This window comes from Orbicella faveolata, unplaced genomic scaffold (genome assembly GCF_042242905.1).
Source record: "Orbicella faveolata isolate gen_17 unplaced genomic scaffold, um_ofav_v1 contig_2, whole genome shotgun sequence".
Classification (NCBI taxonomy): Eukaryota; Metazoa; Cnidaria; class Anthozoa; order Scleractinia; family Merulinidae; genus Orbicella; species Orbicella faveolata.
The window spans coordinates 18388909-18410899 of NW_028301547.1; the positions used below are offsets into that span (position 1 = coordinate 18388909).

Consider the following 21991-nt stretch of genomic DNA (forward strand, 5'->3'; position numbering starts at 1 on the left):
AGCAAATGCTGAACACTTAAACCAATATAACAACCTAGCAAACGCCATTTCGTACGTTTTCTTTTTCTTCGTGGAAACAATGTTCTTTTCACCACACTGAATTTTAGAAGTGTTTTTTGATTAAAGTCATGTAACAGTGAAAGAAAAGCTACAGAAAAACGGTCTTGTGTGCAAAGATCTAACTTATCCTTGCTGATGCTTCATGTACAAAAATGCAAATTTGTAGATTTCCTCTACATCGATATGCAAAGTTCTAATGAATACCCACACTACCATTCGGTCTTGTCTCATAGGCTTGATGCTAACGACAACCTTTTTCACCTGTATCTAACTCTCGCTCTTAGTTCATCGTAGCTTGATTAGAACATAACACAAACAGCGATGCGAAACATATTCCAGCGCCTTTTAATACAGAACTTGACGTTTCCTATGCTGGTCAACATACATTTTAATTCTAACTAAGGGGAAAAAACAACAGAAATTGCATCGAGACTGGGGAATGGATATTGTTTGTCTCTTTTGCTTTATTCCCCTAGGCCTCTGAGTCAAGTTAGAATTTTATTAGATTAAAATTGGCTTACAAACATTTACACGCCTTGCATGCCTATGGTTACGAAAACAGCTGTGAGCGATTCCTGGGGATGATCCGGAACTAAATATTTAGCATCAGAGAAACCGAAGAGTCCACTTTTCGCAAGGATTCATCGGTTCGATGAATGACCTTGGACCATCCGATCCCATGGCCAGTACGCGGAAGTGGGCGCAAAGTTCCGCCTGTACTGGGACATATTGTGCATCATATATGTATGGATTATTGCACTTCCGTCTGGCGGATAGGAGTGCCAAAGTGGGTCACGGGAACCGCACGAGCTCGTCTACGAACTGTATCTTAAGCAGCTCCTGCGAGAGGAATTTATGTGAATACGCAATCAGATTGAAGGTGAGTGAAACGGAAGAACCAAACACCGTAAGGACACAGCAAGAAAAAAAAAGCAAGCGCGCGGCTGATATGTTGGCGGCTGGTTTAGGTGCTTAGCTTAAGCCTCGAGCTTAGTTTTACTTTGATTCCTCGTTTTTGACCTATTTTTAAAATATTGAGGCACTCATGTGAATCGAGATTTTATAACTGGATCCCATGAGACTAGGCGCTTCCCATTCGACCAAAAATTCCGGTGTGGATTTCCGGAATTTTTGATTGGCGAATGGTACAGACTCTTTCAGAGTGGAAAACGACAGGCCGCACAGTTTTGTTCGCGTGGAATTTTTCAATGACTTCGAGGTTTAAATCGCAAATATAGAACCAAACAGAACACTGATATGTCGACATCGTGACTTTTTATAGACCACAACAGCATGGACCTTATACCAACCAAAAAGGGCGCAGCGAAAACGTCGCAAAACAAAGGGTTTAATGAGTCGTACAATGGTTCTGCACGCGTTATAAATCTTTGTACATTTCTTAGCCAAGCTATGCAAAACAAACAAGTACACCACATGGGCATTATTTTTACAAAACGCTTTCTTCACGAATTTAGCTGTAGCTAGTATTTATCGACATATATAAGTGGAAAGATTCTAAAGTATTTCAATTTTCGAATACGCGTCGCCGTCATCCTAGCGTGAGATGTCCAATTCGCTGTCCTCGCGGCCAAAACAATTAGCGCTGAATAGAAAATCGAGAGTTTGCATAATTTCCGAAAAAGAGGACAACCTCGTGAGGTATACCCAAATTTTCGAACATATTTTCCGGGAAATTTCCGTTCCATTTGGTTTTCATCCCGGAATTTCCAGAATTTTCGGAAATTCAACAATTTCCGGATTTTCTGGAACTTTTCCCTGGAAATTTTCGTACCATTTGTCCCCGTTTTGAAAATTTCGGAATTTTTGGTCGAATGGAAAGCGCCCTAAAACCACAAAGGCGTGGCGGTGATACAAACAGAAGAAGCTCATTATGAGTATTTTGTTACTGACCACCAAAATATTAAATGGCGGCTATGACTTCACAAAAATACAAACACGTGTAAAGGAGTGGTCTGTGAAAAGGCTTGGGATGTTGTGTGTGAAGAAATTTTTGGGTTCAAAACATTTTGGCTGGTCAAAATGACAATTGGTCTGGGCAAACTTTAGTCATTTTGACTGGTCACGGAAATTGCTTTTAATGCATCTGTCACAGGAAATAAAAAGAATCGACGGGCATTCATATAACAGAGAAACTCAGCAGATTATCTGTACCCTTTGTTTGTCCTTCATTGAACAACAACATGGCATGTCTCCAATATGTTGAAGCACATGTTACCACGCTCGTGCTCCAGTCTTTCTTGTTACTCCTCCCTGCTTGGGCAAGGCAACAGACTAAACTGTACTAAACTGTACTTATCGCCCACTCCACCGGACAAAGCAATGGGAAGACAAAGGGAAAAAATGAATTAATTCCCCAAACCCTCGGGCAAGACAGAAAATCAAAGCCCTCACAAAGCCCCACCCATGCCCCATGTTTTGCGGCCTGGGGGAGGGTGAGGGTTTCCAGTGACAGATGCATAAAAAAGTGAGCAGAAAAATGTATTACAGCTTACATAATCTTGATCAAACAGTCAAATAATGAAATATCTTTTGTTCAAAGACAGCAAAATGTTTTTGCTATAATAATACAGATATAATGTAGAGTGGCCTGCAAAGATAAACAGAAAACTACTGGATGGTATATATTCCTGTAAATCTGCAAAGTAGACCCAATCAAATGTCAATCAACTTCCAGTGTTGTAACAGCAGTTGCATTCTTTGAAGTAAACACTGAAGAGGTGTAGAGGTACTACAGGTTTCATAACTGAATTAAATTATGCTGAATAACAATGGATGGACCAATGTAATCAAGTATCAATTTTATTGAGAATTATGCATGTCTACCAAGAATACAACAGCACCTTTTTTAGAGGATAGGTATTAGTTGTGGGTTACTACAATCCTGGACAAGAGTGTTGGGACACCAAGCAGGTTCTCCCCTCCCCTCACTAAACAATGTTGATTATCAGGTGTTTTTTTGGCCTTTTTTTGAAAAAAACTGTGACAATTGGGGGTGGGGGGATGGGGGATACGTGATTCAGCTCAAGTGTCCCAACTACTTTTGTCCGGGGTTGTAGACTTCAATTGACATTCAGTTGGTATATTTATTATTGTTTGGATTAGTTAGAAGCAACCATTTCATGGTTAAATTTATTCCACATCAAACAGAGCACCCAAGAAGAAATAGGAATCAACAGTCTTGAAACTGAATGTATGGACCTTGAAACTGAGCTCCATGAGGAACAGAAGAAAGATGAGGAGAGCATTAAGGACACCCTGAATGAATGTAAGAATGAAGTAGGAAATATCAGCAGTGAGGTTTCGAACATCAGCCATCTAAGGCCGTTTTACAGTTGCTTGCAGCGTGTCAAGTTAGTTATTTTCGAGAGATAGAGGTGGAAGGTATATAACGATTTTCTCATAGTAAGGAAAATACTTAAGGTTCTTTCTTAGCGATTCGATTCAGGGAAAGTCTTCATGGTTTTTCCTTCACAAGCCTACATGATATTGTGAGTTTGAAAGCAATCAATAGAAATGAATGATTAAAGGCTCCAGACGATTGTTTTAACACAAGAAACAGAAAGACAAACACTACCTTTTTGTAAATGGTTTCTCGACAGAAAAAAAAAAAAAAAACAGAAATGAAGAAGAAAAGGAAAAAAATAATTAGATGTTACCAGCAGCATTCAAACTCCCAGTGTCTTGCTTGGCGAGCAAGTGCTTATCACACTGTGCTACTTCTACATTAGATTTCGAAGGGTGATAGTATTAATTGTATACCTATGTACAGCAGGCTCAAGTGCCTCATAACACCCTTTCATAATTTAGTTTCCAAGTTCAGTGGCTCCTAGCCACTTTGATTATCATCACCTTGAGACACTCCTTGGAAATTTTCCACATTCCTGCAGTTTTAACTGAAAAAACAGCTAAAAGAACAGCTGGTAGTACAAAATTCATGTATATTAATCCCCAGAATCAAGACATTGGAGTAATCAACTTGTTGGCACATGGAAGACTGACATTTTCCTTCCTTGAAAAGTCGTACTTAAAGACCTTCAACCACAAAGATGACTATAATGGAGGCACTTAAATTTTCAAAGCAGATTCTGTTTCAAGGTGAATCTTCATGAGATTCATTTCTTAGCGAGCAGACCTCGTGAAAAAGGGGGCCGCTGTAATTGGCTAAGCTGTAGCGGCTCCCCTGGCCATTTTGTTTTGTTTTGCTGTCTGTTGTTGTTGTTGTTGTTGTTTTTTTTTTTGCTTCCTCTTCTTTTTCTTTTTCTTTATGTGTAATAGTAGGCCGAAGCTTAATAAATAAATAAATAAATAGATATTGCGGCCAGCTCAAATAGAGACAATCAGTATCACTTACTACATGTGTAACCACTATATATTAAATTATCACTGGAAGAAGCCTTGAAAGATAAAAAAGGTACAGATTTTTGTTTTGGATAATTATTCTTGCTAAAATGGAAAAAAGGAGTGTAATATCAATACTTCAGCTTGTTATAAATAATTTCCCAAAAATGAAAATCACACTCGCCAAATGGGTGAGTGATTGATGATTTATACTTGCCTGACACTTTTCACACTTGCATTGGGAGCAGGTGATCGCTAATTTCCAACACTGATATTCCTAAAGAATGGTCTAAATCATCAACACTTAGAACTCCAAAATCCCTTGCATCATGGATCTCCTTAGTCTATCACCATTTTCACTCTCCTTCATAATTTCAACCTAACAAAAGTTTGCATAGCAGGACTCCAGAATAGTATTACCGACTCCCATTCTTGTTTGCAGATGGAACATTTAAGGGAGCTGGGATTAGACACCTTGCAAAGTCTCCACCTAGCTAGCACCTTCCACTAGCACTTGTGTATCAGGATGAAAACTATTTATCCTCTTTTGTTTGAAATAATTTATAGTCTAGTTACACCTGCCACCCCTCAACTTCCCACCAGGGAGATTTATTTAGTTTCCCCCATAGCAGAAAGTGTTACATTTGACACCATTGAAGTTTACCTAGCAGCAACTCACAATTTCATGTAGAGTTCAACTGCAACTTCAACTTCACTACCATTTGTTACCTCCAAATGACCCTCTTTGGGATCAAACATACTCTCAGGCTTAATCTCGATGAAACTGTCAGGTCATTATTAGTTTTTATTCTCTTTTTATTCTTGTCCCTAGCCATTAACTTGATGTCAATAATGTGATGGTTTAAGCTGCTTTAAATTTACTCCAGCCTGAGTGTAGGCCTCTTGTGTTTTCAGGACAATCCCCCTACCTTCTTCCACATAAACTGTCTTTTTATTGTGTGTGACATCAGATAATGGTGTTCTAAAGACGATATTTTCAAAAATATCCTCTTGTTTGGGCACAGGGTAGCTATTTGCTACTACATCCAATAGCAGTACCAAGTAATAACTAAGCATATTATTTAATGGATTCATTTGCAGATGCTACAGGAAATGGCCAACAAGTTGACGGTTCAAATGGCACATTGCAGGACCTGTCACCTCAAACAGGAAATGTTCATGATGAGGAGGAAGCTATGATTGCACATGCAAGTGATTTAGTCACACATCATGATCCTTTGGGAGCTTCTGCTAATAAACATGGGAGTGAACATTCTCGCAGACGTCGTCGTCGCAGCAAAAGCCATTCCTCAGGGGATTGTTCTCCCATTGGAAACCCCACTAGAAATGGTAAAGATCAAAAACATAGAGGGACCTCATGTAAAGCCACAATTAACCCCTCTACAAAAGTTAAGTTCCCCCACATAAACTGTCTTTTTATTTTGTGTGACATCAAGTAATGGTGTTCTAAAGATGATATTTTCAAAAATATCCTCTTGTTTGTTGACAGGGTAGCTTTTTGCTACTACATCCAATAACAGTACCAAGTAACTAAGCACATTATTTCATGGATTCATTTACAGATGCTGCAGCAAATGGCCAACAAGTTGACAGTCCAAATGGCACATTGCGGGACCCGTCACCTCAAACAGGAAATGTTCATGATGAGGAAGAAGCTATAATTGCACATGCAAGTGATTTAGTCACACATCATGATCCTTTGGGCGCTTCTACTGGTAAACATGGGAGTGAACATTCTTGTAGACATCGTCGTCACAGCAAAAGCCATTCCTCAGGGCGTGGTTCTCCCGCTGGCAACCCCAGTAGAAATGGTGATGATCAAAAACAGAGAACGACCTCATGTAAAGCCACAATTAACCCCTCTACAAAAGGTAAGTTCACCCACATAAACTGTCTTTTTATTGTGTTTGACATCAAGTAATGGTGTTCTAAAGACGATGTTTTCAAAAATATCCTCTTGTTTGGGGACAGGGTTGCCATTTGATAGTACATCCAATAACATTACCAATTAACTAAGCACATTATTTCATGGATTCATTTACAGATGCTGCAGCAAACGGCCAACAAGTTGACAGTCCAAATGGCACATTGCGGGACCTGTCACCTCAAACAGGAAATGTTCATGATGAGGAAGAAGCTATAATTGCACATGCAAGTGATTTAGTCACACATCATGATCCTTTGGGCGCTTCTGCTGGTAAACATGGGAGTGAACATTCTCATAGACATCAATGTCGCAGCAAAAGCCATTCCTCAGGGCGTGGTTCTCCCGCTGGCAACCCCACTAGAAATGGTGATGATCAAAAACAGAGAAGGACCTCATGTAAAGCCACAATTAACCCCTCTACAAAAGGTAAGTTCACCCACATAAACTGTCTTTTTATTGTGTCTGACATCAAGTAATGGTGTTCTAAAGACGATGTTTTCAAAAATATCCTCTTGTTTGGGGACAGGGTTGCCATTTGCTAGTACATCCAATAACATTACCAATTAACTAAGCACATTATTTCATCGATTCATGTACAGATGCTGCAGGAAATGGCCAACAAGTTGACAGTCCAAATGGCACACTGCAGGACCCGTCACCTCAAACAGGAAATGTTCATGATGAGGAAGAAGCTATAATTCCACATGCAAGCGATAAATTTACACATCATGATCCTTTGGGAGCTTCTGCTGATAAACATGGGAGTGAACATTCTCGCAGACATCGTCGTCGTAGCAAAAGCCATTCCTCAGGGTGTTGTCCTCCTGATGGCAACCCCAATAGAAATGGTGATGATCAAAAACATAGAAAGACCTCATGTAAAGCCATGATTAACCCCTCTACAAAAGGTAAGTTTATAAGTTCTGACTAGTCACACACTCTGCCATCTCTGGTTACCCATGGTTACCTCATTGTTTCGCTAACCTCAACCCTACTTTGAACAGTACTGTTTTATTCTTGGGTTAACAAACCTAGGTCTAACCCAAGGTTGATTATCTCTCTTTTAAACAACGAGGTCCTACGTGGAAAGAGGCTCTGTGAGAGTACAATGTTTTGCCCAAGAACACAACACAGGGTCAGGGCTTGCACCTAAGTCCAGTACTTTAACTGTTAAGCTGCTGTTCCAGGGGTAGCTTGAGGGTAGCAAGTTATACTGTTTCATGGCACTGAACAGGAGTTGAGCACCACTGCCCTGACCCTAGAATTATTCTAGAACCACATACTAACCGTTATGCTACTGCACCAATGAATAAATTTGCAAAGATACTGGAATTCAAACTGTTTAATATTCAAGTTGTCTTTCTTACATTGGCTCCAGATTATTAAATTAAGGGCACAAGTTTTGAGTTGAATCCTCTATACTTTGTAAACAGCCCCCTAGTGAGTTCCCTGCTGGGTGGTATTTGTAACGTATGTGTGTTTATTCCATATATTTGGTGTACAAGCTGTATGTTTTAAACACAACCAGCTAAAGGTGGTGTTAAAGCTTCTTTATTGCTTCTTACCTTCACCTCTGCCAGTCACAACCTTGTGGCGTTTTTGTGCCAGACCATAAACTGGAGTTAACGTTTAGCTCAATTGAATCTTACGCTCATTGCTGTTGTTGGAATCAATTATCCATAACAGGGTCAACCTCTCTTGGCCCTGTGTCGCCTATTAACCTTATTTACTGACCTGGATCTCGCTCTAGCAGTGAGAAAGACCTTTTGCCCCTCTTCACTACTTAAATTCATCATATTTATTTTCTTTAAAAAGTGTATTTCAATTATTGAAATAAAATTTTTTAACTGTAACTACTCCTCCCTCCTGGGGAGCCAGACTTGCAGACAGCAAGCTGACCAGACTCCATTCCTTTGTCCCTGTCTGGCAGTCTAAAACCAGCTATCACTTCAAATGGCAGCCTCCAATTGCTGATCAGGTCACTTTATTGTAGACCAGAAGCTATTGCCCCTGGCAGGTTCTTTCTTTGATGCATGATTTCCCTGAGTAACCCGCACTTTTGTCTAATTCCAGCTCCTTTGTCTGTGTCAGCAAGGAATTTCAAAAAGACCTGGTTATGTGGGTGCACTTCCTGGCCTCCATTTTCTTTCTGTTCCCATTCTTTTGTTTCCCTAGTCACAGATTGGTTAGGGAGCATAACTACACCCCAACTGGTTTAATGGTAAATGGTTCCCTCAGCAGCGACGTGCCTTCCCAGATATAAGCATTACTTGGCAGGAACTTTTCCCCATCTACTAAGCTTTTGCCACATGAGAGTCTGGTGTGATAGCCATGCATATTCTCCTTTCCAGAATGGTTTTGCTAACCTCCTTTCTTCTTTCCAGATGGAACGTTTTAGGAAGCTGGCACAAAGCTGGCACAAATGCCTTCACCTACTTATGGAGCAGTATTCCCTGTTGTGGAGGCCACTTTGACACTTTTTACTTCCTCTTTAGCTGAATGTATTAAGTTTTACGACATTGAGTTTTTTTACTCTCCAAGTCAATTGTGGGTCGATGCTAGGTAATAATTACCTAGCAGTGACTCAAAATTTACTTGTAGAGTGCAACTTCAACTTCTCTGCCGTGCACTGCCTCCAAAACACCCTCCTTAGGATCAAACGTACCCCTGGTTGTCCAGATGAAACTGTCAGCCCATTACTCTTTTCATTCTCGAAAGCGCTTTTAAACTTCTTGCCCCCAAATATTCATTTGATATTGATATGGTAATACTTTGGGCTGCTCTAGCCTTCCTTGGCTTTTTTTTGGGAGACGCAGTGGCCTTATGGTTCGTGGGGTGGACTCCAGATTGAGCGGTCCAGCATGGAGCCCTGGCCAAAGACATAAATGTTGTGTTCTTGGACAAGACACTTTTCTGTCACGGTGGCTCTCTCCACCTAGGTGTACAAATCATGAATGGGTAGCTGTGCTGCATAATACTGAGGGGGTGGGGGAGCTAACCTGCAGTGGACCAGCATTCCATTTAGCAACAACCCTTCAAATCTCACATCCACATCCCCACACTATCATCCCTCTAGGAGCTTGGCATAGGTACACACCACTCTGCTTCTTCCTTGTGTCTCCTGTCACGTAGTCTTATATGCCACTCATTGACATTAGCCCAAGTACAGGCCTTGCATGCAGCGGGCACCTCTTAGGTCCAGGACAACCCCCTTCCTTCTCTAACATAAACTGTCTTATATTGTGTGACCTCAATTTGGTGTTTTTAAGACAACAATTTGAAAATGTTATCTTGTGTGGCCAATCCATCTCCATTTCCATCTCTGTATGGTAATTCAATCTTCTCATGCTTGGTGTGCTGCCACAACTCCTCATTGGAGGTCTTACTTGGCCACCACACCCCTAAGATGTACTGGAGCCTATGGTTGTTGAAGGTCTGGAGTTGGGTGATGATCTCCTATGTTAGTCTCCAGCTCTCGGCTCCATAAAGCAGAACCGACTTCACGTCGGAATTGAAGATCCTTATCTTTGTCTACAGAGTGATGAACTTTGATCTCCATATTGGTCTTAAAATGGAGAAAGCAGCTTGTGTCTTTCTGCCCCTGTCTATGTGAAGGCTGTTACCTGCTCCAGGATCTCTCCTGTACTGCTGATGTTGCCAGTGTTTGGTGAGGGCCGAATCCTCACCTCCTTGTTGCTGGTTGCATTTACCTTGAGCCCGACCCTGGCAGCTTGTTCTTGCAGCAACTCGAACTTCTGGCTCAGCAAAACCAAGTCATTTGCAAAGTCCAAGTCCTCTAACTTCTGCAGCAGGGTAAGTTGGATCCCTGTCACATTATCACCAATGGCTTGATGAGATACGCAGTCTTGTGGCACGAGGAAGAGAAGTGGGCTGAGCAGGTACTCCTGACAGACTCCAGTACTCCTGCTAAAGGGCTCTGTCGTATCAACACCTTAGAAAACCCTTGCTTTGAAGCCATTGTAAAAGACCCGATCAACCTCACGATTTTCTCAGGGATCTGGTAGTGCCACATGATCCACAGAATCCGGTGCCTTTTCAAAGGTATGAAAACTAGACATAGTGTTCCATTCCAAGGTCTGCTCTCAAGATAATCCACGGTGTAGCAATCTGGTCACAGCAGGAACTCTCCTTGCAACATCCTACACGCTCATCCCAAACTCTGTACTCAAGAAATCCTTCATCCCCTCTAGAATGGTCTTACAAATAACTTTGCTTGCAACAGAGAGGAGCATAATGCCTCTCCAGTTCTTACAAAGGGAGTGGAATAGATATCCCTTCTTGGGAAGTTTAGGCCTAGCTTCCAATCCTGGGGGATGACTTCCTCATGGCATATGTTATTGAGGAGGGAATGGAGAACCTTGAATGAAAGCAGTCCTCCCTCCTTCCAGGCCTCTGGGCGATGTCAAACCCAGCAACTTTCTCGTTCGTCAGGGTTTTCAACTGTCTCTTGACCTCTGCTATAGTGATATGTCCTGCTCAGATGTCTAGTGGTGGCCGTTCAAAGAACTGGGAGGTGGTCTGATCCTACATTTGCGCTGCATTATACCCTACTGTCCTGTAGCAAGATCCTCCATGTTCCGCTATAGCCACAGTCAATCTGGTTCTCAGAGGTCCCATCACGAGATCTCCATATGAGCTTGTGAGATTTCTTGTGGGAAGAGTGTTCCCCCGATTACAAGTCCATTTAATGCACAGAAGTCACAGAACATTTTGCCATTCTCATTGATCACTCCCCATAGATGCTTCCTAATTCCTGTTGTCTGAGCCCACCTTCGCATTAACATCGCTGCTCAGACATTGGCTCCCACTCCATCAATCTATTTCTGACCTCCTTTGGCAAGATCAATGCAACACCTAACCGTTTTCATGTGGTGCATCATCACCTGCCAGGACAGAAGAGAGTACCATCTCTCCAGTTATCAAATGGACCTTCCCAGCCTTTGTCCATCTCTTTTCGCTAACTCCCAGAATAGCTTGTTCCAGCCTTCTCGATTTCTTGGCAACTTGGTATAGGGTTGCTATTCGCGCTATATTTACATGTAATGATATTAACTATGACAATATGTTTCTAAACACATTATTTCAACGATTAATTCACAGATGCCTTAGGAAATGGCCAACAAGTTGACGGCTCAAATGGCATATCACAGAACCGGGTACTCCAAGCGGGAAACGTTTGTGGTAAGGAAGAAGCTATAGTTCCACATGCAAGTGATAAATTCACACAACATGATCCTTTAGGAGCTTGTTCTGAGAAACATGGGAGTGAACGTTCTCGCAGACATCGTCGTCGGAGCAAAAGCCATTCCTCAGGGCGTTGTACTCCCATTGGTTACCCCACCCAAAATGTTAAAGACCAAGAACCTAGAAGGACTTCACGTAAAGCGACAGCTAACACCTCTAGGAAAGGTAAGTTTATTAGTTATTATTGTTGTACACTCTGCCACCAATGCTGTTCCTAAGGAACTCGGAGAGGAATTTGCTAAACTCACCTCCTCTTTAGCCTTTTAAGGCTCTGCTTTATTATTTACAAGCACTCTCAATCAGCAGAGTAGCAAAAATATGCCTTAGAACGTAATGGCCTATTAAGCTCGTGTTTGATCTGCTGTAAGTGCTTTTTTGCTAACTGATTTATCGCACAGGTACCCTCATCTGTCCTCTATTCCTATTGACAAATTAAATGATTAGCCGGCACATGCTTCCTCTCTCATTAAGATGATTTCTGATGTTTTGGAATGGATTATCCATAACAAAGTCAGCTTTCCTGGAGTCATACACATCCTGGATGATTTCTTACTCCAAATGTTTAACTAATGTTTTATGGCCCTGTGTCACCTATTAACCTTATTTACTGAACTGGATATCGCCCTAGTAGCAGTAAAGACCTTTTCCCCCTCTTCACTACTGAAGTTCATGGGAATCCTGCTAGACTCCTCGCTAATAGAAGCCAGACTCGCATACAGCAAGCTGACCTGGCTCTGTTTTTTTTGTCTCTGGCTGTCTAAAACCAACCTTTCTCCTTGGCAGCGTGGAATTGTTCATTGGGTCCCTTCATTTTAGACGCGAAGTTAGTGCCTCTGACTTCTCTTTTCTTTGGTTCATGATTTCTCTAACTCGGGTTTATCTAATCCCAGCTCCTTTGTTCACCTCAGTAAGGAATTCCAAAAAGATCTGGATATGCATACTTCCTGGCTTCTTGGGGTGAGTTTCACCTGTTTCGACCCCTGTTTTCTTTCTGTTCCGATTTTGTTTCTCTAGGCAGCGATGCCTCCAGGTTAATTGGTGAGGGAACATACCTCAATGATCACTGATTTAAAGGGGAATGGTTCCCTCAGCAGTGACGTGCATCTTCCTCAGAAGTAAGCATTGCCTGGCAGGATCTTTTCCCTCTACTTAGCCTGTGCCATATGAGAAACTTTGTGGCACGATAGGCATGTGCATTTAGTTGAAGAGTTCAGCTGCAACCTTGACTGTGCCCTTGGGTTATCCAGACGAAACTGTCAGCTCATTGCTCTTTTGTTCTCGAAAGCATTCTTAAACTTTTTGCCCTTAATCATTCACTCGACCTTGAGACAGTGATGCTTTGGGCTGCTTTTGCTCTAGCCTTCTTTGGCTTCTTTTTGGGTGGTACGGTGGCCTTATGGTTGGTGGGCTGGACTCCAGATCGAGCGATCCAAGGTTCAAGCCCTGGTAGGAGACATTGTGTTGTGTTCTTGGACAACACACTTTACTCTTCCAGTGCCTCTCTCCATGTAGGACCTGTGCTGGGTACCTGTGGACTAGCATTCCATCTAGCAACAACCCTTCGGTCAGACACTGAAATGATGCCTGGTTTGCCTCAGCTTGGGTGAGAGATGGTGGTCACATCCACTTTTCCAAGCTATCATTCCTCAAGGAGCTTGGCATAGGTACACGCCATTCTTCCTGGGTGTCTCATGACACCCATCTCATGGTTGCATTACGACTCGCTGACATTAGCCCCAAGTACAGGCTGTACGTGCAGCAGGAAACTTCCAGGTCCAGGACAATCCCCTACCTTCTCCCACTTGAACTGTCTTTTTATTGTGCGTGACATTAAGTTGGTATGCTCAAGACCTGAGGGGTACTCCTTTATTCAGGCTATACGGGAACGTGCCGCTGGGCAGGGTATGATTTTTTGGCCCCGTTGTCCTGAACAGGGTATACAATTTTACTCGCCTCTGTCCTAAACAGGGTCAAGACCTGTCCTTAACAGGGAATGGTGTTGCGAGCAGGGAGACTTTCCCCGGCCATTACAAGGTCATCAATCAACATCAGATCATTTTCCAACTAAGAATGCCATTGTTGTCGGTAAATTTTTTTCCATTTATCAGTATTATAGCAAGCGCGCATTGACAGAATAGATCGTAACGGTAGGTCTAGTTTCTGTTTGTTTCTTTGTCCTACACAGGGTAGGGTTTTTAGAGTATTTTTGTCCTAAACAGGGTCAGGATTTCAAACCCTCAGCGGCACCCCTATACCCAAACATGGGTCAAGTATCCCTCCTCCCCCCGTTTCAAGACAACATTTTTGAAAATATGGTCTTGAATGGGAGCATTTGCTATTGGCTGCTATATTTAATGACATAAAATATGACATTAAGTTTCTATGCACATTATTTCACAATTGCCGCAGGAAATACCCGACGTCTCGATGGCTCAAATGGCTTATCACAGGATCCGTCTTCCCAAACAGAAAACGTTCATGATGAAAAAGCTATAGATCCAAGTGATACATTGAAGCATCCTGATCCTTTAGGAGTTCCTGGTAATAAACAAGGCGGTGAAAATGCTCGTAAACATCGTCGGAGCAACACCCGTTCCTCCGGGGGTTGTGGTCCCGTCAGCAACCCCACCGGCAAAAGTAAAGATCCAGAACGTAAAAAGACTTCTGGTAAAGTGTTGGCAATAACTGCAGAAACGTTACTGGCTAACTGCCAAAAGGAACTTCAAGAAAAGATGACAGCAGTAACAGAGCAACATTCTAAAAAGATCGATGGAATAAGTGGTCTTCTAGGTCGTCTGCGTGTATTGAAACCCATTCGTTTGGAAGATTATGAACGAATATGCTCAGAGAGAGAAGCTTTAAAGCAAAAGAAAGATGAGCTACAGCTACAGAAGGATGAATTTCAACGCTTTAAAACTCAGATAACTTCTTGTCTGCTTGACCAAAGCTCTCAGCCGTTGTCACGTGTGAAGGGTACAATCAAGGAATTGAGGATTGCTGTTGGTAGAGAATGCCACAGGCTTGAGGCAGCCCTTCCAATGTACGCAAGAAAAACCACCATAACTGACACTGTCAAGCAAAACCAGGTTTGTGTTGTTCTCGGAGAAACTGGATCAGGCAAAAGCACTCAGATGACTCAGTATCTCTACGAAGCTGGGTTTGCTAAGAACGGCCTTATTGTTTGCACTCAACCAAGAAAAGTTGCTGCCACTAGTTTAGCAGCCCACGTCGCAGAGGAAATGGGTGGAGTCGTCGGACAGGTTGTCGGTTGTCATGTAGGGGGGAACATCCAAGCAAGCAAGAAAACTGGTATTATTTACGCAACAGATCACATTCTCCTCAATGAATGCTTGAGAGATCCTAATCTATCCAAATATTCTTGCATAATTATCGATGAGGCACATGAACGCAGTCTTTATTCAGACCTGCTTCTTGGAATGATCAAGAAAAGCCTTGCACGACGTCCCGAGCTGCGAGTGGTCATCACTTCAGCTACCATTGATCCTGCTCTTTTTGTGACGTATTTTGATGAGTGTCCAGTTTTGAAGGTGTCTGGTAGAATGTTTCCAGTTAATGTCATATGGAAAGATGGTCCAACAAGCAATGCAGAAAACTATCTGCAAGAGGCTGTTAATGCAGTTCAGGAAATTCACCGCAAGGAAGGTCCAGGAGATATTCTGGTGTTCCTTGTTTCCCCGGTGGAAACAGAACGTGCGTGTGAAAAGTTAGGAAAGATGGAGCCTGATCCAAATCTTGTTTGTCTCCCGCTTCATGGAAAGTTACGTCAAGAAGAGCAGAGGAGAGTGTTCAAGGAAAGCGCAGGCAAACGCAAAGTAATATTTGCAACGAATTGTGCGGAGACGTCCATTACAATTCCTGGGATAAGGTACGTGGTAGACACTGGCATGGTAAAAGAAATGACGTTTGACCCAAAACGCAACAAAAGTTCTTTGGAAGTAACAACCATTCACAAGAGTTCTGCTGAGCAACGCAAAGGAAGAGCGGGAAGGACACAGGCTGGAAAGTGCTATCGACTTTACAGTGAGGAAGAGTACGCGGCAATGGAAGATCGATCTAGACCAGAGATTTTAAGAGTCCATCTAGGACAGGCAGTGTTGAAACTAATGGAACTGGGCATCGAAAATATGACAGAGTTTGAGTTTGTGGAATCACCACCACTGGACTCAATAAAACTTGCCTTGGAAGACTTGGAATTGCTTGGGGCCACAGCTAACGGACAGCTTACAGAATTGGGCCACAAGATTGCTCGAGTTCCGTTGGAGCCACGCCTCGCAAAGCTGTTATTTGATGGCATTGATCAAGGAGTCGGTGCTGACGCTTTGGCTTTAGCAGCCATTGCAACTGTAAGTGGTAGTGTATTCTTCCGCATGGGCAGCGAAGAGGAAAAGCATTTGGCAGATAGTAGAAAAGTTGGCTTCTGTCACAATGGTGGTGACCTGTTGACACTGTTGGAAGTACACAGACAATACCTGAAGCAACCTAAAGGAAAGCGAAACAAGTGGACCCGTGACAATAGCTTGAACGCAAAATCGCTTCGCCTGGCAGATGAAACAATCAAAGAACTCAAGCTGGCTTTGAAGCACGAGCTAAACATCAGAGTACCTGATGCCAGTCAACAGAATGACACTGACCTCAAGCTGCAAAAGATTTTGATATCGTGTTATTGCGCCAACATTTGTGTGTTCACTGGCCACCAGAAGGCAGGGTACAAAGTGGTGGCATTCAATCACTGTGCTCAGTTGCATCCTTCTTCAGCTCTGAAGTTCCTTGGAGAAACACCTCAGTTTATCGTTTTTGAACAGCTGCTCAAGACATCTCGTGACTTTGTCATCAACGCAACCCCTGTCGAAGAGAAGTGGCTTCAAGAAATAATTTTAAGAGGTGCTGTCAAGTATAATATGGAAGAATTGATGTCGACGGTGCTGACAGAAGTTGCTTTGCCATGTAGTCGAGACCTTATGACATTAGCGTTTGGAGGATTCCGAAGACGAATGATTGATAAACTTGAAGAGAAAGTGTCCAAATGTTGTGATGGTGGTTTGGTTGTTCTAGAGAAAAACGAAGAATCAGGGCAAGTGAAAATCTTTGTGCCACCAATCCACGTAGTCAAGGCTCTCTCTGTTGTGGGACGCCACCTAGAAGAAAACAGGAAATTGCTGAGGGACGAGCAAAAAGAAGAGTATCTAAGAGAAGATTGTCAGAGCAGCAGAATCGTTTGGGGACAAGGTGGAGAAGTGCAGGAACTGCTAATGCCTCATATGTATCGAACTGTGACAGTCGGTGAGATACAAGATGGTAACGCCTTGGTCGTCCTAGATTTCGTGAAGTCGTTTGGAGACATTGTAAAACACAGTTTCAAGGAGCAGAATGGCAAGATGCGATTGTTTGCCACTTTCAAATATTCTGAAGACGCAGCCATGGCAGTGAAGGGCTCTTCCAGTAGCCCACTGGGCATCGATGAGAAAGTGCAGCCGAGCCAGTCGATGTCTGATGACGTGCATGCACAAGTCCCTCACTTTAAAGTAAAAGCCAAGTGGCTCCGACGTCCTGCTAAAGGTACAGGTTCCATTGAATTTTTCAACGCTGATGATTTTGAGTTTACACTTAGCAATCTTTCCTTCCAGTCGCTAATGATAAAATCGAAGAGGGTTACATTTCAAGCGGACAAGCTTCGCGAAGAGCAGCTATTCATGAGAGGACTCCATCCCGAAACTTCAATGGAAGATGTGAAGTCTGCTATCGAAAGAAGATTGCCTAGTGTGAAACTAAAAGACGTGTTTATTCATCGAGTGGCAGAATTTCATACAAGCGACGAGACCCTTGCTCAGCAGAAGTTATCCTTCCAAGAACGTCTCGAAAACTTTGCTACAGAAGGCCACTTTTCTGTTCATTTGAGTAAACCTTCACCTAAACATTTTGATGGACATGCCTATCTGACGTTCCAGGACGCCGAAGAGGCTCAAGCAGTCGTGAGAGGTCTTAATGGAGAACGTATCTTTGACATTGGGATCGTAACCCTGGAACCTATCCTTTCAACTTTCTTGCTGTGTTCAAAAAATATCTTCACCATCATCGAAGATGAGCTGCGTGCAGTTGCGAATGAACTAGATATTAACTTTGACAAGAGGCTAGTTATGAAAGTAAACAATCAACGCAAAGACCAGCGAGTCTCCATCGAAATCCAAAGTGACTGCACAGAGCACTTTATTCGTGCTACAACAGTATTCAACGAGATCCTCAACGGAGACCGAATTGACTGCAAAACTTCGAAAACCTTGGAAATATTAATGACCAATCAGGTGAAAGACGTCTTGCGAGCCATCGAGAAAGATACTGGAACTGTAATCAATCAAGATTGGAAGAACAGAGTTGTCCGAATACATGGCAGCGAAGCCAGTCGAGAATCAGCCAAGCGCGCCATCAACAAGTATCTTGATGACTCCATTGCAAGTAACAGTCACCCATGGGAGATTCAGCTTCGGGGACCAGGGAAGCCACGTGGGCTGCTGAAAGCTCTCTTTAAGAGATTTGGCGTAGATCTCAAAGGACTGCAGGATATTCCAGGTGTCCAAAAGATCCATGTTGAATTCCGCAACCACGTACTTAAGATTCAGAGTTCCGATGAAGCTCGGAAAACAATCAACCGCTACGTGGAAGAATGTTCCGAAAATCTTCCCAAGAAATCGTCCCTTTTACCATCCGAAGGTCAAACCCAGCTAACTTGTGGTATCTGCCTGTGTGATGTGGGCGACACAGCTGATTTGTACAGACTTGCGTGCTGTGGCCATAGCTACGACAAGAGCTGTGTTATCCAGCAACTGATATCTGCCGAGTTTCCGCTCAAGTGTGCCACAGAGGATTGCGAAGAGCTCTTTGTGTGGAGAGATTTGCAGAATCTGTTAAGCGAAAAGGAGAGAAAGAAGCTTGCTGTCAGTGCATTAGATGAGTATGTTAAAAGGAATCCTGAAATTGTCAAGTATTGTCCAACTGCCGACTGCGGTATGGTGTACCGCGTCTCGACGGAAGGAAGACGCTTCACTTGTTGCGCATGCCTAGCCGAGATCTGCACGTCCTGCCAAGTGCAGTGGCACAACGGGCTCACTTGTGCCATGTTAAAATCAGGAAAGCAGGTGGAGGGACGTCTGGAAGACTGGATGATGAAGGACCCAAGCAATAGGAAGAACTGTCCCAAATGTAAGACGCCAATTGAAAAGAATGAGGGCTGCAATCACATGACATGTTCTGGTTGTAAGTCGCACATGTGTTGGCTGTGCCTGGAGGTGTTCCCAACAGGAGAACAGGTATATGCTCATCAAAAACACTGTCCGAAGCGTTAAGAGTGTGATCCGATTCTTTCTCACTGGGCAAACTAAAAGTATCGTCACTCCCACGACCCGTACGACAGATGACACTTAGTGCTCTAGCTAGGTGTTGGTAGCTGGGTAGTTGACTTTTCTGATTCAAGTTGCCACCGGTTTCATCCCAGCAGTTAGTTACAACTGGATTAGTGTTGGCGTTTTCATAGTAGTTTTGTGCTGTGTCCATTTCGAGGAGATTGATAAGCGAAAACACTCGGAAATAGAATCGAACAATGCTACTCTAATTTTGAACCGCTCCCTAGGGAAGACAGGAGAACTTCAGTCACCATGCAGGATGGAATGAGTGCTGGAGTAGACCTGGCCTAAACTGTGACTTACCGTGCACTAAAGCCTTGTCAGAAAGAGGCTTAGTGAAACCTTCCACTTTGTCTGATTTTCTTGAGTTCACGAATTAAGTTAAATTTCCGTTAGGTTTTCCTCTGTTTCAAAAAGACTTCCGACAAGGAAATATTATAATTTGTCTACCGCCGTACAGCCTTGCTGGTCAGAACCTATGGCAACAATACTTCAAACCGGCCTCGGGCCGGACGGGTCGACATGAAGTTGACATTGAGTTTTTGCTAAGCAAAAATCCGGCCGTGTTCATGTTAACAGTTATTTAGCGTACGCAATAGGCCAAGTTTATTATATCAAAGTCGTAGTTAAAGTTGGCGTTGAGGCTAAGGGAACTGAATCGAAAACAAAACACATCGAGGTTGAGGGTTAAATTACTAAATTTTCTTCTATTAGTTCCGTAAGCCAAGTCACCATGGTAGAATTTTAATATATCCAAAATTAATAACCTATTGAGAACATTTACGAACGGCCATTTTCACAACATATCAACAAAACAAAACTCTTGACTCTCGCTCGAGCCAGGGCCCCGCTCTCAGTCAATAAGCTCTTACAAAGGGTTTGTTCTCGGCATTATTTTGAAAATTCGGCTTAAACGGAATAGGATAATATGATATTTTGTTAGTACCTTGGGAGTATACATTTCAACAAAGAACTCAAAGACGACCTGGGCCAGGAAAGTGATTACTGCTACAAGGCAAAGGAAAGGATAATCTTGTTTTCATTGGAATTCTGAACTCACAGTTGGTGACAGGTAACGAAAGCGTACCATCGGTGAACTGTAAGACATTATCGTTAATTAGCTGACTTTTTTGTCCCCCCCCCCCCCCCCCCAAAAAAAAAGGCTTTTGGGCGTCGTGAAAGGCCATGTGACAATGAAACTTCCCAACCACTAATTTTGCAGCAGATTTTTCGTGGTGCCTAATGGAAACTGAATATTCATACCAGTCTTTCAGGATTCCCCTTGTTTCAAGTCTCAAATCGAGGAACACTGATTATCTTCATGCGATGATGTCTTGTTCAAATGGCTTTTAAAATCGTTATAAACTACGACGGCGACGCCGAGGACAACGTGTAATAAAAAATGATTTTATATTTTACCTACGAACATCGCGGTTCCCTAAAGTCATTCACTTTGTTTATCACTGTCAAAGCTATGAAAATTAGCTGTCGTGGTTCACGTTCTCTAGATAACACAGAATTTGGTCATTTCACGTTGTTGTTTTGCGGAGGACGGCAATAAAATGTTCCAAGAATTAAAATGCACGTGCACAGCCATTGGTCTCGTTAAAACTTTTGTTTAGCGACGTTGACGTTGCCGTTGCCGTCGTGGTTTTCTTAAGCTACCTAATATTTTGACGTGGCATCGATATCAAAACCGAAATACAACAACAGATTATGGTCAGGCTATTGCGTGACGATGTTATACCCAGAATCATCGCCAATCTGCCATTTACCGTTTGCTGTAACGTGTGCTCTTAATCTCTCTCCCATTGCAGACACCTGATGACTTTCAATTGTATTGCTGGGTACAGTTCTATTGTAGTTGGGTCATTGTAGCTTGTAGCTTGCAAAGAAAGCTATATCGCTACTGATCGAATTGTTATTCCCTTGTTAAAATAAAACGTCACTAAAATTAGTACCCATGTTACATTTCTTAAGATGGAAAGTTTTGTCTTGGAAAACGTTTTTCAATAAAACTTTTAAAAGGCTTACGTCTTTCTTGTCTTAATCATTACCCGTACAAGACTGTTTGTACGTCATCAATTCTAAAGTAGCTTTTTGCTGAACATTGCAATCAAACAAACCTGTTGGATTAACCTTACCATTATGTCTAAAATTCTATGGAAATGCCAGTTTCGATGCACAGGACGTACAGCTGTTTCCGCAAAGGTTGTCGGAATGAAATGTAAGAGTGCACTTGACAACCCCGAAAGTTATTATGGGTAGCACGTGCTGAATATTTAAACCGATATAACAACATAGCAAACGCCATTTCGTACGTTTTCTTTTTCTTCAGACTTGCAGAAACATATTCTTTTCGCCACACTGAATTTTAGCAGTTTTAGAAGAGTTCTAGTTAAAAGTCATGTAACAGTGAAAGAAAAGCTACAGAAAAGTAGTCTTATGAGTGGAAAGTCCAAAGTATCCTTGCTAATACATACTTCACGGAGAAAAATACAAATTTGTAGATTTCCTCTATATCGATATGCAAATTTCTAATGAATACCCACACTTCCATTCGGTCTTGTCGCGTAGGCTTGACGCTTTCATCAGCTGTATTTAAGTAAGTCTTGTTCTTTGGTCATCGTAGCTTGATTGAGACATAACAAACAGCGGTGCTAAAAATTTTATTCCAGCGCATTTCAGTACAGAACTTGACGTTTCGTATGCTGGTCAACATATATTTTAATTCTAACTTGGCTCCGAGGCTTAGGGGAATAAAACAAAAGAATTCGCATCGAGATTGAGCGATGAATATTTTTTTCTTCGTTTGTTTTATTCGCATAAGCCTCGGAGCCAAGTTAGAAAATCGGCCCAAAAAAATTTGCACGCCTTGCATGCCTATGTTTTGGAAAACAGCCGGGTGCATTTCTTTGGGATTGTCCAGAAATAAATATCTAGC

General features: G+C 42.4%; 1 protein-coding gene across 3 annotated transcripts; it reads left to right on the forward strand.

The window, feature by feature from the left end:
- Positions 1-373: 373 nt before the first annotated feature.
- Positions 374-21080, forward strand: LOC110065188 (uncharacterized). Of its 3 annotated transcripts, XM_089290070.1 has the most exons (9): positions 374-940; positions 3229-3346; positions 5521-5828; position 5930; positions 6003-6311; positions 6485-6793; positions 6967-7275; positions 11489-11797; positions 14042-21080. In XM_089290070.1, the coding sequence occupies exons 1-9, from the start codon at positions 713-715 to the stop codon at positions 18988-18990; spliced, it is 6840 nt and encodes a 2279-aa protein (XP_089146196.1). In that variant the 5' UTR covers positions 374-712; the 3' UTR covers positions 18991-21080. The 3 variants fall into 3 exon arrangements, with proteins under 3 accessions (XP_089146196.1, XP_089146195.1, XP_089146194.1); XM_089290068.1 differs by lacking the exon at position 5930 and having other exon boundaries at positions 375-940; positions 5521-5769; XM_089290069.1 differs by lacking the exons at position 5930; positions 6967-7275 and having other exon boundaries at positions 5521-5769.
- The last annotated feature ends 911 nt before the right edge of the window (positions 21081-21991 follow it).